Below are 13,118 nucleotides of genomic sequence, written 5' to 3'. Positions count from 1 at the left end.
ATCTTCGCCCTCCCCAAGCTGCAGTCCATTGCCGTGCAGAACAACAGATTCCAGGGCCCCATCCCCGTGTTCAAATCAGGCGTCGATGTCAACCTCGGAACCACCAACAACTTCTGCCTCCCCTCGCCCGGGCCCTGTGATCCGCAGGTCACCGCGCTGCTCGAATCCGTCAGCACATTGGATTATCCGATGATGATGGCGCAGTCATGGGAAGGGAACAACGCCTGCCAGAATTGGCAGTTCGTTACCTGCGAGCAGGGAAATGTGATCATCGTCAATTTCGGGAAGCAGGGCTGGATGGGTTCGATTTCGCCTTCATTTTCGAAGCTAACCAATCTCAAACAGTTGTTGCTGAATGATAACAAGCTCACTGGAAGAATCCCCGCCTCCCTCACGTCCTTGAAGCATCTCGAGACCCTCGACGTCTCCAACAACAACCTCTCCGGCAAGGTCCCCGAATTCGCCTCTTCTGTGACGGTGAAGACCTCAGGGAATCCATTTATCGGTAAGGAGCTCGATGGAGGAGATTCGTCTGTCTCGACAGTTGTGATTGTTGTCTTTGTCACTGTCTTTCTCGCCGCCATTGCTGCCGGGGGGTTCGTTGTGTACAAACGCCGCCTGTATAAGAAGACAAATAGCTACAAGCTGTTCAACAAAGGAGGCAACGGGAGAAACAGCGACACGGTCGTCAACATTGATCCGTTGAAGGATAATCCGAGTGCTTATAACAGTAATTACAATCAATCTCCAGCCGGGAGCAGCACCGGATACGAGGGGGCGAACATCACCATTCCATTCGAGGTCCTTCGGGAAGCTACAGAAAATTTCAAAGAGGAAAATGTGTTAGGCAGGGGAGGGTTCGGCGTCGTGTACAGAGGACAGCTCCACGACGGGATGACAATCGCAGTCAAGAGAATGGAGTCTTCGATGATGGGCGACAAGGGGCTCACCGAGTTCAAGGCGGAGATCGAGGTGCTGACGAAGGTGAGGCATCGGCATCTCGTCGCCCTCCACGGGTTCTGCAACACGAGCTGCGAGAGGCTCTTGGTTTACGAGTACATGCCGCAAGGGTGTTTAGGACAGCATCTGTTCCAATGGAAGGAGATGGGAGTCCCGCCGTTGTCGTGGAACCAGCGAGTAATGATCGCACTGGATGTTGCCCGTGGGATCGAGTATCTGCACAGCATGGCACAGCAGAGCTTCATCCACCGGGACTTGAAACCGTCGAACATCCTTCTCGGAGATGATCTGAGGGCTAAGGTCTCCGATTTCGGCCTGGTCCGATCTGCCCCTGATGGGAACTATTCCATCGAGACGAAGTTAGCAGGAACCTTCGGCTATCTTGCTCCCGAATACGCCGGTATGACTGCATTAGCTTCTACAAGATTAAGATCGAGAACACTGCTATAATTAATCTCTAAACATAGCTAATCGATTAATTTAAACAGCGACCGGAAGAGTTACCACGAAGGTCGACGTGTATGCCTTTGGGGTGGTCCTCATGGAGTTGATCACCGGAAGGAAGGCGCTTGACGGATCGTTGCCGGACGAGCAGATCCACCTAGTCACGTGGTTCCGTAGCCTTCTCCAGGATAAGGACGCTGTTCGGGATGCTATGGACCCCGTCCTCCTCGAAGAAATGGATGCTGAGATGTTCCAAAACATCTGGAAAGTGGTTGAGCTCGCCGGGTACTGCACCGCAAGGGAGGCCAACCAGCGCCCTGACATGAGCCACTCCGTAAACATGCTGTCGTCTCTGGTGGATATTTGGAAGCCGAGCCCGGAGCGCATGGACAGCTTCGACATCGACATCCACATGAGCCTTCCACAGGCCTTGCAGAAATGGAAAGCCAGCGAGGGCGACTCTTCGACGCTGTCCACGGGGTTCTTCACGGGAGATACAACTAATCATGCCACAACAACGTCCGACACCACTGCCACGAACATCAAGTCTCACAAATTCTAGAGCTTTTTCGACAACCATTGACAGGAGACAATGCATGAGGAAAAAGGCGAACAAATTGAATACAGTTATCGATTGATCAATCAATCGATATGGAAAACTCTACTGATCAATAATGTTAAACATGAACAAATGTTTTGTAGAAAAAATGTATCAGAGAAACCTTTTTGAGATTCCACTGTAATTCTAAGTACTCAGGCGTGTAAAGATCATCGGCTGATGAAGAAGATGACTTACAGATGTAAACGATAAACGAAGTTCTGCATGGTAAATAGCTATTTCAAAACAACACTACCGAAACTTAACCAGAAGAGAATAAAAACAAGATCAAGGGCAAAGAACTGCATTTTCGAGCTGTGATCTCTCAATAATCCAAAGCATAATTAGAAAGATCAACAGTGTATTAAGAACAGAATCTAGAAAACTATTCATCAATACTTACATAGAGCAGAGTGATCCCTCCAACTTGGTGAAATATAACTTTGGTCACGGGCTCAATCAAATTTCAATTCGACCTCTTCATACAGCACTCCCGAATCAGCAAATCTTTACAGAGGTGTTTTCTCAAATATCTTGTATCAATGCCATGTCAAACATCGTAACAGCTAGCTATCCCGGCTCAGGAAATGCAGTGTATTCAACAACGTGCTGTATGTCTTCTCATTCATAAATGTATCACGCTTCCTGAATTCTTCGAGAATTTCGAATGCATCATTTCCCCTCCCGTCCCTACAAAGTTCTTCCAATAATGTCTTGTATGTCAACAAATCAGGGGTCACCGAATTCCCCAACATGTCGAATACGATTTCATTTGCTTCCTCGAACCTCCTCTCCATAGCCAAACTGCAGACCAAGATCATATAAGTACTACTCTTTGGCACCAAGCCTTTGCTCCTCATCTCTTTGTAGAAAGCCAATCCTTGATTCACTCTTCCCTTCTCGCACAATCCTCTCATCAAATAGCTGTAGGTATACGAATTCGGCTCGCAACTGTATAATCCCATCTCACGAAACACACGAATCGCCTCGTCCATTTCGAGGCATTTGGAATAAGCTTTGAGGATCATGTTCAGCACAAATGTGTCTGGAATTACACCTGCTGCCTTCATTTGCTTAGCTAGTGATCTAACAGGATGCATGTATACATAGCAGACATTTACTCTATTGAATTTCCTCAACAGTGAATTCAGAAGCAATGCGTACGTTTCCAAATTAGGTTTTGCACCCTCGGATTTCAACATCTTCTTATAAATATCAAAGGCGCGATTGAATAAGAACTTACGGCCGCAGCAGAATTTGATCATCGCGTTGTACAGCGGAAGATCGGCGGGGCAGGCGCCGGCCAGGACTTCTTCTATTAAAGTCTCTGCCGCACGGTAACGCTTACCAGTAACCGAAATCTCGATCATCGTGAGGTAGGTAACACTGTCGTGCTTGTAATTTCGCTGCTGAGCCGTCCACCGGAAGATGTCGAGGGCGAGGTCGGGATCGGATTGAGACCGGAGGGCTTCGTCGACGTCGGATTGAGTGAAGCCGGGCTTTAGGTTTTCGATCCATGTCTCGAATTGTTTTTCGAGCGGAGTTCGCGTGCGAGGCTTTGGGAGTTCGGGCGGCGGCGGAGGAGTCGGATCGGATGAGAGCGGCGGAGTAGACCTGTGTTGAAGAATGCTTGTAGTGGTGAGGTGGCGGCGGAGAAAGGTTCCGATGGTTCGAGGTGAGAGTCGTGCAGCCATTGGAGGCGGCGGATGGCGGAGCACGACGGCTGTTTGTTACAGATTCTTGGAATTTATTGGGCTTTAGTTTGGGCCCAACAAAATTAGCCTAAAATTTTAAAAATAATTTTCAATTATTTTAATGAAACTAATTGTAATTTTTATAGATATTTTAATTTAAAATTTATAATTAATGATAACAATCATTACTCGTTAGCGTACCCTACCGCAGAAATTGACGACAGTAGCGATTGGTACACTAGAATAATCCACATCGTTGATTTGCAGACCTCACACCAATGAACGGTGCGGATGGATTTACGTACCCTGGGAATTTCTGTGGGTAACAACATCCCAGAGGCAGAGGAGGCTACATTTGTAATTTGACAAGATACACCCGGCGTTGGCATTTAAAAAGTTCCCATAAAAATGTGGAATCTCAATTCTCATCTGCTCCAGACCGACCGAAACGGAATCCGAAATTTTTCTGTGATTTCTTGTTATCGACGAAGTTCTCGTAATCTTTGAAATCAAGGCGGTTCGTGTGTTGAGTATGGAGGCGAAGCAAATGAAGGCGGTGCAGTACACGAGTTATGGAGGCGGCGTCGACGCCTTGAAGGTAAATTTCGGTTCCTGGAGTTTCTTCTGCTTGATTCGTTGAATATTCTATGAAGTTTTGATTGGATAATCTGTTGAGAAATGTTGAGATTGTGTACGATCTTATTTTTCTTTGCAGACATCTTAGTTCATCGTCATATGTTTTTTTGAGCTTGTTGTGTATGTGTTGTATCGCAGTTTCTAAATTTTGGTTTTCGAATCACAATTAAGAAAGAATGGATTTTGGCTATTTTCAGATTTGACATACTTGCGTGAGAAGTAATCGATAGTTTTTGTTTTACCCCCTCAAATTTCTCATTTGCAGCATGTTGAAGTTCGAGTTCCTACTCCTGCTAAGGGTGAAATGCTGATAAAAGTGGAAGCTACAAGCTTGAATCCAGTAGATTGGAAAATTCAGAAACGAATGATCCCTCTTTTTCCCAAAAAATTCCCTTACATTCCTGGTAAGCTTAGTGCCGGTCATTAAAAGTTGTTTTCAGCAGTAATTTTTGCAATTACATCTTTACAATTTTTAATGGTTGTGAAGTGGCTCAGCAGGATATTTGGCATTGCTCCTGAGTGGAAAATTACTGTTTTTGAGAGAGATTGCTCAGATATATATCTAGATAAGAATCCAATGTTAATAGAAGTTAGTGTAACCAATGATGATTTAAGTTATTAGAGTTTCAAAATCTTGATATGACCGGAGAAATGCAACATTTTACCAACCTCATCAATAGATATGTGTTATAAGAATGAAAGAGTTTTTCATTGATGGACAACCACTAGTAGTGGAAATAATGTTGCGTTTCGAAACCAATTTCACGCCACGCCTATATCCTAATCAAATATCAGTGTAGTATTCAATGAGTAGATTGATTTAATCGTAAGCGTGATGCACGCATCCACTAGAACTTTTTAACTTTTTAGCTCAAGATCCAATACTAAAGGCATGTATGTTGCGTACCCCTTTAAGCTTAATTCACTTAATACGTGCTGGGAAATAGGAGTTTGTTGTCCAGTGGCTCTCATGGAGATCACTGTGAAGTAGTTGATGCTAGATTGTAGGACACACCTATGATATTACAAAGAAAAACATGTTGCACCCGATGTTGTTTCAGATGTTCTATGTGCCCACAAAGCAGGTAAGTTTAGAGCATTCAGTTGAAATTGGCAATTTTGAAACCGGAACAATTATGAAGAACTCACTGTTGTTGTTTGAAAGGTCTGTTTTCAATGGAGATTCTTGTTTTTACAATTTCCTATTGCTAATTAATGGAGTTTTAGAATTTGGCTTTGCTTCCTTTGTGTCTTCAATGGATTCAGGCTTGTATTCATTACAACTTCTTTATCCATTTTCATTCACGCACTTCTCTCATTTTTTTCTGGAGCAGCAACTGACATAGCTGGGGAGGTTGTGGAGGTTGGATCAGAAGTCAAGAACTTTAAATCTGGTGACAAAATTGTCTCCATCCTGAGCCATTTTGTGAGTTCTTTTACTACGTTATCCGATTCCTCCATTTATTCCTACATGTATTTCTCTTTACTACACACCTCAACCAAAACAGGCAGGTGGTGGTTTGGCCGAATACGCCATTGCCAAGGAAAGCTTAACTGCGGCACGGCCATCCGAGGTATCTGCAGCCGACGGTGCATCCCTCCCCGTTGCCTGCCTCACAGCTCTCCAGGCCATAACCAAGTCCGTCGGCCTTACCCTCAACGGCGCCAGCAACTCCGACCCACAGAAAAACATCCTCATCACAGCCGCATCAGGCGGCGTTGGCCACTTCGCTGTCCAGCTGGCAAAGCTAGGAAACGCGCATGTCACCGCCACCTGCGGCGCACGTAACCTCGACTTGATCAAAAGCCTGGGAGCCGACGAGGTCCTGGACTACAAGACCCCTGAAGGAGCTGCTCTGAAGAGCCCCTCTGGCAAGAAATACGATGCAGTGGTCCATTGTGGCCCTGCAATGGCGTGGTCTGTCTTCGAGCCAAATCTCAGCCCCAGCGGGAAGGTGATCGATATCACTCCCGGGCCGAGCTCCATGTGGACGTATGCTGTGAAGAAACTGACTCTTTCGAAGAAACAGCTGGTGCCATTGCTGATGTGGCCGAAGAAGGAGAACCTGGAATGCCTCGTGGAATTGGTTAAGGAAGGGAAGGTCAAGGTTATTATCGACTCCAAGTTTCCTTTGAGCCGAGCCGAGGAGGCTTGGGCTAAGAGCATGGAAGGCCATGCCACTGGGAAGGTCATTGTTGAGCAGTTGGAGTAGAGATAGAACTTGACTTTGAATTTACTCTTGTTCTTGTCTGTCTGCTTTTCTTTTGGGAAAAAACCACATACGATGATGAATTAAGCCATGTTTGGTTCTGGAAAAAGAAAAAGGATCTTTCACCTACTACATCTACAAGGAATCTATCTATTTCAGTAGCTGCCTGGTGTTTGAAACTCCGGGTCAATCCACGCCGTTCATTCATCATCGAACGGCGATAACGCATGGGTTAGGAACTCCAGGACCTTTTTTTACTATGGCAGGGCCCAGTACTCATTCCCAAATCTGGTGAGCCAAATCTATAACAAAATTTTGGACGCAACCGCGCAGTGGGATGAAGAAAAACGATAAAATATTCACACACAAATTCCCAAAGGCAACCAACGCCAACCCCACGTTAAAGAACCCTTCCATATTTATCTCCTGCAACAATCAATTATTCACTCAGACTCTCAGTGGCGCACAGCCCCTTCTCATTATCTTGAGATTTGTTCGATTTCGTTTCGGGCGGTGTTCTATTCTGCACCAATGGTTGGATATTTGGAATGATTATTCAATTTGGGAAATACGAGAGTGGGGCATTTAGTTTAAATCTGGGGCGTGTTTCCCCAATCTGGGAACCCTAAATCGGCATCGGGACAGATAACCGGTGGGATTTGGATCTGGAGAGCCCTGATTTGATGTCAATGGGCTCTTTGGATGAAGGTCATTACGATGAGGAACTCAGGAATAATGGCGTGAGTGGGGCAGAGACTCGGGAGATTGAGGAAGCTGTCAGAGTGCTGTTGGAGGGTTTGGGTGAAGACTGCAACCGTGAAGGTTTAAGGAAGACTCCTCTGCGAGTGGCCAAGGCGCTGAGGGAAGGCACACGAGGTAATTCATTTTCTTCTCCGTCATCCCCTGTTAATTGCTTATGATATATGCATAGCAGTGGATCTTGAGTTGTGTTCCTGATCTGGAAGTGGATTTGATTCCTTTTCTCTGTGCTAGAATTGTCTATTTTACTTGGAGCTGAAACAATGTTACAGATTAGTGTTAAACATCAGCCTCAGATGCATGATTTCTGTATATATACACACAGAGACTACATGACATGCTCATAGAATCTGTTTGGTTGTTTTGTGGATATTTGAAGTAGAGGACTTAACCACATGTAGTCTTGAAAATTTTAAAACTTCAATATGATAATTACAAAGTGAGGTGTATTACTGGCTTAACTTTTAGGCAAGGCCTTTCATGGATATTTTCATCAGCGATTAGGCTAGTTGATTAGATCATGCCTTTATTGTATCCTTCCGCCGTGCTTTTATAGCGTGCTTTGTGCTACTCTGCTAATGACATCTTTGTTAGATAGTCTTTGATCGTTAGTTTACAAAGAAAGTTTGATATGTAGAGTACATTGGATCAAGGAGATGTACATTCCCTTTCTTGTCCGATGCTATATTTTTCCTTGAAATCAAAATCTACGTGTTTAATGTATCTTCAGGCTACAAGCAGAAGGTGAAGGACATTATAGCTAGCGCTCTATTTCCTGAAGCCGGTTTGGAAAGCTCAAACGGTCATAATGATGGTGTCGGCGGGCTTGTTGTAGTTCGAGATCTTGATCTCTTCTCATACTGTGAGTCTTGCTTGCTTCCGTTCCAGGTGAAGTGTCACATTGGCTATGTCCCGTCTTGTCAAAGAGTTCTTGGCCTTAGCAAGCTTTCTCGGGTAGCCGATGTATTTGCCAAACGTCTTCAAGAACCACAACGACTGGCAAACGAGATCTGTGCATCTTTGCAACAAGCCATCAAACCAGCTGGAGTTGCCATCGTCTTACAATGCTCCCACATTCATTTCCCTAATTCCGAGTCTGCGCTCCTCGACCCTAACCACAACGGTCTGGTCAAGATGAATGTGAAATCTGGCTCAGGAGTTTTCGACGACGACAAGAAATCAAGTGTCTGGACCGATTTCCTCAATCTCCTGAGATTTCGAGCTGCAGATGCCTTGGACAAGAAACATTGGTGCCCGTCTCGGGAATTCTCCAGGATGGACCTCATGGACACGGCAATGCTCGGCGCGGTCACTTCGATTCTATTCTCTCTCGGTGAGGAACCTTTGAGAAAAGAGCTTGTAGAGACTCCGGCACGGTTCGTAAAGTGGTTGATGAACTTTAAGAACTCGAACTTGGACTTGAAGCTCAATGGGTTCGTCCGGGATTCTCTATCCTCCTCCAACAAGGATTTCGGGTCGAACCCACATCTTTGCTCCGAGCTGAGCTTATCCTTCTGGTCCCAATGTGAGCACCATTTGCTCCCTTTCCATGGAGTAGTCCACATCGGTTACTATGGCCACAACGGCTCCACCCCAGCCGGGAAATCGATCCTACAGTCTATAGTGCATTATTATGGTTTCAAGCTACAAATGCAAGAAAGGCTGACGAGACAGATTGCGGAGACTGTCTCGTCGTTCTTGGGCAACGATGTGATGGTGGTTGTTGAAGCAAGCCACACTTGCATGATCTCTCGTGGGATCGAGAAGTTTGGAAGTAGCACGGCCACCATCGCAGTGTTGGGTCGATTTTCTTCTGATCCGACGGATAGAGCTAAGTTCTTGCAAATTATCCCCAACTCGAAATTCGACTATTGATGGGAACAAGAACTGATTTTTCCAAGAGCTCTGGGATTGAAACCTGTCTCTGTAACTGGTAACATTTCTTGCTCTTCTTTCTTTTTCTTCTTCTTTCTTTCTTTCTTCGTGATTACATGAATTTTGGTGTCGATTGAAGCCTAAGCTTAAATAGGGTAATAAATATTTATATAGATACATATATGATAAGTAATTTTAATGAATGATTTTGTTAGGGATCGATGCTTGCTTGTCTCTTCTTATTCCGATGGGATTTCGGACTGTATTGTCATTCTTCTTCTTGTTGTGCTGTGCTGTTCTGTTTTGTAGTGTTGGGAATAATTAATCGAGTTCAGTTAAGCTGTTACGTATTCAGATTCGGAAATTTAAATATTATCAATATTATTATTATTATTATTATTATTATTATTTTTTATTAAAAGTATTGTATCAAGTATTTATTTTTATCTTATAAAATATTAGTGAAAGCGAGACCTAGACAATAATTTCTACGTGAAAAAATCTCTCAACGTGTGAGAGAAAGAAATAGAAATTTTTTGGGATCTAGTCCATAATCAAACTATACTCTCAAATCAATTATAGGGCCTTGCGTTGTCTATTTTCTTTTATTGGTAGAGAAAGTATATATATATATTTTTTAATTTTTCAGACCTAAAGCAATTCTGGTCCTCCACTTAAGAGGTTGACATAAGCTTTTGGAGATTCTTTAATTTTAAAATTTTGAGAATAATAAAAAAATTAGTATTTGAAAAATATATATATTTACTGCTGTGTGTGTGTGTGTTTTTTAAAAAAGAATTCAATAATACCAAAATTAATAGAGCGCACCTGCATTAGTCTTTTTATTAAATGAAATTAGCACACTAACATAGATGGAAATATGACAGGTAAAGCAAAGATGGTGGGTGGTAGGTAAGGCAACATCAACCTACACGGTAGATGAGGAATAAAACCATGGTAACGTTGATTTGATAAAATCAACATATTATTTTAAGATAATTAGTATTTCATCATAAAATAAACATGGTAGACACAGTATGAATTATATATATTGTACTGTGCAGTTTATTATACTGAAATTACAAATTTACAATATATTATATTACATAAAATTATATAATATAATATCAATATATACTAAATGTGTATTAACATATGCTTCTTTATAAAATATATGTTAAATTTATCGATAAACACAACCACCAAAAAACGGTAACTATATATATATAGGTAAAATAGTAATTTTATACTAAAAGGCTATTTAAACAGTCATTGCATCATATGTACGGTACTTTTACGTTTGTTATAAGATAAAAATAGCAACAAAAAAAAAAAGAAAACATTGATGCAGCCGCCAATTTTGAAAATACAGTCGCAACAAATTACAAATTCCATCACAGGTGACACCACCAATAATTACTTTTATTGATTAGCTCTTTTTCTTACTGTTCTTCTTCTTCCGCATCAAAAAACCACCACAAGTCTCTCTTCCGAGTCAACCAGCCTTAATTATACACAAATCCACACTCACACTCCAATTTTTTCCATCAATTAATGATCTAAACAATGATCAATATTTTTTCAGATCTATTGTTTGTATTGCCCCTTTTGGCCTTTCTATTTCTGTTTCTGCTGCTTCTAAAAACAAAGCCTTCTTTCGGCGGCGGCGGGCGGCGCCGCAAAACGCCGCCGGAGCCGGCGGGTGGTTGGCCTGTAATCGGGCATCTACATCTCCTCGGCGGGGGGCTCCCGCCCCACAGGGTCCTGGGAGCTTTCGCCGATCGCTACGGCCCCATCTTCACCGTCCGTTTGGGCGTGCATCCGACGGTTGTCGTTAGCAGCCCGGAATCCGTCAAGGAATGCTTCACTAAAAATGATCGGGCCCTCGCCAAGCGGCCCGCTACTACTCACGGCGTCTATCTCGGGTACGACTTTTCCAGCTTCGGGTTCTCCCACGGCCCGTATTGGCGCGAGGTCCGCAAGCTCGTCTTGCAGGAGATGCTCTGCGCGAGGAGGCTCGAGATCATGACACGTGTCAGAGAATCCGAAGTCCACGTCAGCATCGCGGAATTATATGAAGCAGCTATGAATCAGGCCAATAGTGGTAAACTATTGTTACAAAATTAAATATTTGTTACAGTAAGTCTAATTATTTTAGACAAATTGACATGACTTTTATCAATCGTTTAGGGAAAGTGGTGATGACCAAGTGGTTAGAGCAATTGACTTTGAACATGATAATGAGGATGATCAATGGGAAGAGGTACGCCGGCGCAGTGCACGGCGGCGCTGGTGGCGGAAGTGGCGGTGGTAGGCCGTTTCAGGAGATTGTGAGGGAGTTCATGTACGTGTCGGGGCAGTCCGTGCCATCGGACATAATCCCGTTCTCTCCATTGAAATGGATCGATTTCGGAGGTTATATCAAGTCGATGAGGAGAATTTCCGAGGAAGTGGGAGTGGTTTGCGAGCAATGGATCGATGAACATGTCGCCGAGGGGCGGAAATTGGACCGAATTGAAGAATCCGACTTCATCGATGTGATGCTTGCAGCCGTCGACGATAAGTTTACAAGATTCGGATTCGACCACAAGACTATAATTAAGGCAACCATATCGGTATGTACAATGTTAAGGTTCTTATTGTTACATATGTTCTCAAATCGGGCACAAATTAACTGTTGATCCAGTTAAATTAGTATGATACTGATTTGACCGAATCAACATATACTATAGAAGTTATCAATATATATTTAAACATATGCTGAGATATGTATAAATATATGTTCATATGACGTATGCTGATCATACTGACTTGGCATGATCAGCACATGATCTGTTGCCTCTCAAATCACTTTTAACTTACTTATGCTACTCAATTCAAGGGCCTAATCTTGGCGGGCTCGGACACGACATCGGTCCACATGACATGGATAGTGTCGCTTCTTCTAAACAACGATCAAGTTATGCAACGAGCGAGAGCCGAGATATCCGAGAAAGTAGGAAACGAAAGATGGGTGCAAGAATCGGACATCAAAAACCTAGTCTATCTCCACGCCATCGTAAAAGAAGCGCTCCGGCTCTACCCGCCGGGGCCATTAGCCGTACCCCACGAAGCCATAGAAGATTGCAACATAAGCGGGTATGACATCCCGAAGGGCACGCGAGTCATGGTTAATTTGTGGAAGTTACATCGGGATCCAAGCATGTGGACCGATCCGGATAGGTTTGTCCCGGAGAGGTTCTTGATGGAGAATCCCGGGGTCGACTTCTCGGGACACCATCACGAGTTTATTCCGTTCGGGTCGGGGAGAAGGGCGTGCCCGGGGGCTAGTTTTGCGATGCAAGTGACTTACTTGACGATTGCGCGATTATTGCAAGGATTTGATATTACAATAGTGTCGGGAAATGGTGTGGATATGAAAGAAGGAATGGGAATCACTTTGGTGAAAGAATCTCCTTTAGAAGTTGCAGTCACGCCGCGCTTGCCTAGTTTGATGTACCAAAACTAGCTAGTAGCGATCATCACATAAAAGATATGTTTCAATGACTATTGTATTAACTCTCCTATGTTTTTCATATTTACAAGTATGTTGTATGATTGATAATATTTTTATTCAGAGTAAACAAGTGATTAATTAAGTTGGATAGATTAATATTATGCAATTTAATTATTTATTATTATTATTTTTTAATAAAGTGGAAGCTCGCAGAACTGAAATAAATTTTCAATCGAATCTAATACGCTGCAATCTAATTATTTTGATTCGTCGGAAGTACGATGTATGGCTTATAATATATGTGTGTGGACTAATTATATTATATTAAATAAAATGTAAATTTTAAATAATAAAATATTAAATTTTGGTAAAAAAAAAAAAAAAAAAAAAAAACGCATCGTATATATGACGAGGACAAGTATTAATTTGTTTGAGTAATTGACTTT

At 43.1% G+C, this 13,118-nt stretch overlaps 5 protein-coding genes across 6 annotated transcripts; 4 read left to right on the top strand and 1 right to left on the bottom strand.

Annotated features, from left to right (window-relative positions):
- The first annotated feature begins 195 nt into the window (after positions 1-195).
- On the top strand, positions 196-2,125 carry LOC127259458 (receptor-like kinase TMK4). Its single transcript, XM_051286810.1, has 2 exons — positions 196-1,360; positions 1,449-2,125. Exons 1-2 carry the CDS (start codon positions 196-198, stop codon positions 1,964-1,966), a joined length of 1,683 nt encoding a protein of 560 aa, XP_051142767.1. The 3' UTR covers positions 1,967-2,125.
- A 19-nt stretch (positions 2,126-2,144) lies between these two features.
- Positions 2,145-3,922, bottom strand: LOC127260053 (pentatricopeptide repeat-containing protein At3g25210, mitochondrial). Its single transcript, XM_051287701.1, has 2 exons — positions 2,406-3,922; positions 2,145-2,223 (listed from the first exon to the last, which is right to left on the bottom strand). Exon 1 carries the CDS (start codon positions 3,694-3,696, stop codon positions 2,569-2,571), a length of 1,128 nt encoding a protein of 375 aa, XP_051143658.1. The 5' UTR covers positions 3,697-3,922; the 3' UTR covers positions 2,145-2,223; positions 2,406-2,568.
- A 159-nt stretch (positions 3,923-4,081) lies between these two features.
- On the top strand, positions 4,082-6,674 carry LOC127260054 (chloroplast envelope quinone oxidoreductase homolog). Its single transcript, XM_051287702.1, has 4 exons — positions 4,082-4,294; positions 4,598-4,736; positions 5,667-5,758; positions 5,841-6,674. The coding sequence occupies exons 1-4, from the start codon at positions 4,229-4,231 to the stop codon at positions 6,543-6,545; spliced, it is 1,002 nt and encodes a 333-aa protein (XP_051143659.1). The 5' UTR covers positions 4,082-4,228; the 3' UTR covers positions 6,546-6,674.
- A 153-nt stretch (positions 6,675-6,827) lies between these two features.
- Positions 6,828-10,523, top strand: LOC127260051 (GTP cyclohydrolase 1-like). 2 transcript variants are annotated; one of them, XR_007840624.1, is made up of 3 exons: positions 6,828-7,418; positions 8,032-9,234; positions 10,064-10,523. XR_007840624.1 is itself a non-coding variant. In XM_051287699.1 (2 exons), the coding sequence occupies exons 1-2, from the start codon at positions 7,226-7,228 to the stop codon at positions 9,174-9,176; spliced, it is 1,338 nt and encodes a 445-aa protein (XP_051143656.1). In that variant the 5' UTR covers positions 6,828-7,225; the 3' UTR covers positions 9,177-9,581. The 2 variants fall into 2 exon arrangements, 1 of the variants encoding a protein (XP_051143656.1); XM_051287699.1 differs by lacking the exon at positions 10,064-10,523 and having other exon boundaries at positions 8,032-9,581.
- A 78-nt stretch (positions 10,524-10,601) lies between these two features.
- Positions 10,602-12,814, top strand: LOC127260048 (cytochrome P450 CYP82J17-like). The gene is made up of 3 exons (XM_051287693.1): positions 10,602-11,280; positions 11,367-11,791; positions 12,058-12,814. Exons 1-3 carry the CDS (start codon positions 10,743-10,745, stop codon positions 12,682-12,684), a joined length of 1,590 nt encoding a protein of 529 aa, XP_051143650.1. The 5' UTR covers positions 10,602-10,742; the 3' UTR covers positions 12,685-12,814.
- The last annotated feature ends 304 nt before the right edge of the window (positions 12,815-13,118 follow it).

The sequence above is a fragment of the Andrographis paniculata genome, unplaced genomic scaffold (assembly GCF_009805555.1).
Source record: "Andrographis paniculata isolate CXL003 unplaced genomic scaffold, ASM980555v1 Contig60END, whole genome shotgun sequence".
Lineage (NCBI taxonomy): Eukaryota > Viridiplantae > Streptophyta > Magnoliopsida > Lamiales > Acanthaceae > Andrographis > Andrographis paniculata.
Note: the sequence above shows the minus strand (reverse complement) of the source record. Positions and strands in the feature narration are given on the sequence as shown.

Coding starts and splice junctions, on each gene's coding strand:
- LOC127260054 (XM_051287702.1), top strand. CDS start 4,229: ATGGAGGCGAAGCAAATGAAGGCGGTGCAGTACACGAGTTATGGAGGC. Junction 4,737..5,666: donor AAAATTCCCTTACATTCCTG/GTAAGCTTAGTG, acceptor TTTCTGGAGCAG/CAACTGACATAGCTGGGGAG. Junction 5,759..5,840: donor TCTCCATCCTGAGCCATTTT/GTGAGTTCTTTT, acceptor CAACCAAAACAG/GCAGGTGGTGGTTTGGCCGA.
- LOC127260048 (XM_051287693.1), top strand. CDS start 10,743: ATGATCAATATTTTTTCAGATCTATTGTTTGTATTGCCCCTTTTGGCC. Junction 11,281..11,366: donor TATGAATCAGGCCAATAGTG/GTAAACTATTGT, acceptor TCAATCGTTTAG/GGAAAGTGGTGATGACCAAG. Junction 11,792..12,057: donor TAATTAAGGCAACCATATCG/GTATGTACAATG, acceptor ACTCAATTCAAG/GGCCTAATCTTGGCGGGCTC.
- LOC127260051 (XM_051287699.1), top strand. CDS start 7,226: ATGTCAATGGGCTCTTTGGATGAAGGTCATTACGATGAGGAACTCAGG. Junction 7,419..8,031: donor GCTGAGGGAAGGCACACGAG/GTAATTCATTTT, acceptor ATGTATCTTCAG/GCTACAAGCAGAAGGTGAAG.
- LOC127259458 (XM_051286810.1), top strand. CDS start 196: ATGGCGCAGTCATGGGAAGGGAACAACGCCTGCCAGAATTGGCAGTTC. Junction 1,361..1,448: donor TCTTGCTCCCGAATACGCCG/GTATGACTGCAT, acceptor TAATTTAAACAG/CGACCGGAAGAGTTACCACG.
- LOC127260053 (XM_051287701.1), bottom strand. CDS start 3,696: ATGGCTGCACGACTCTCACCTCGAACCATCGGAACCTTTCTCCGCCGC.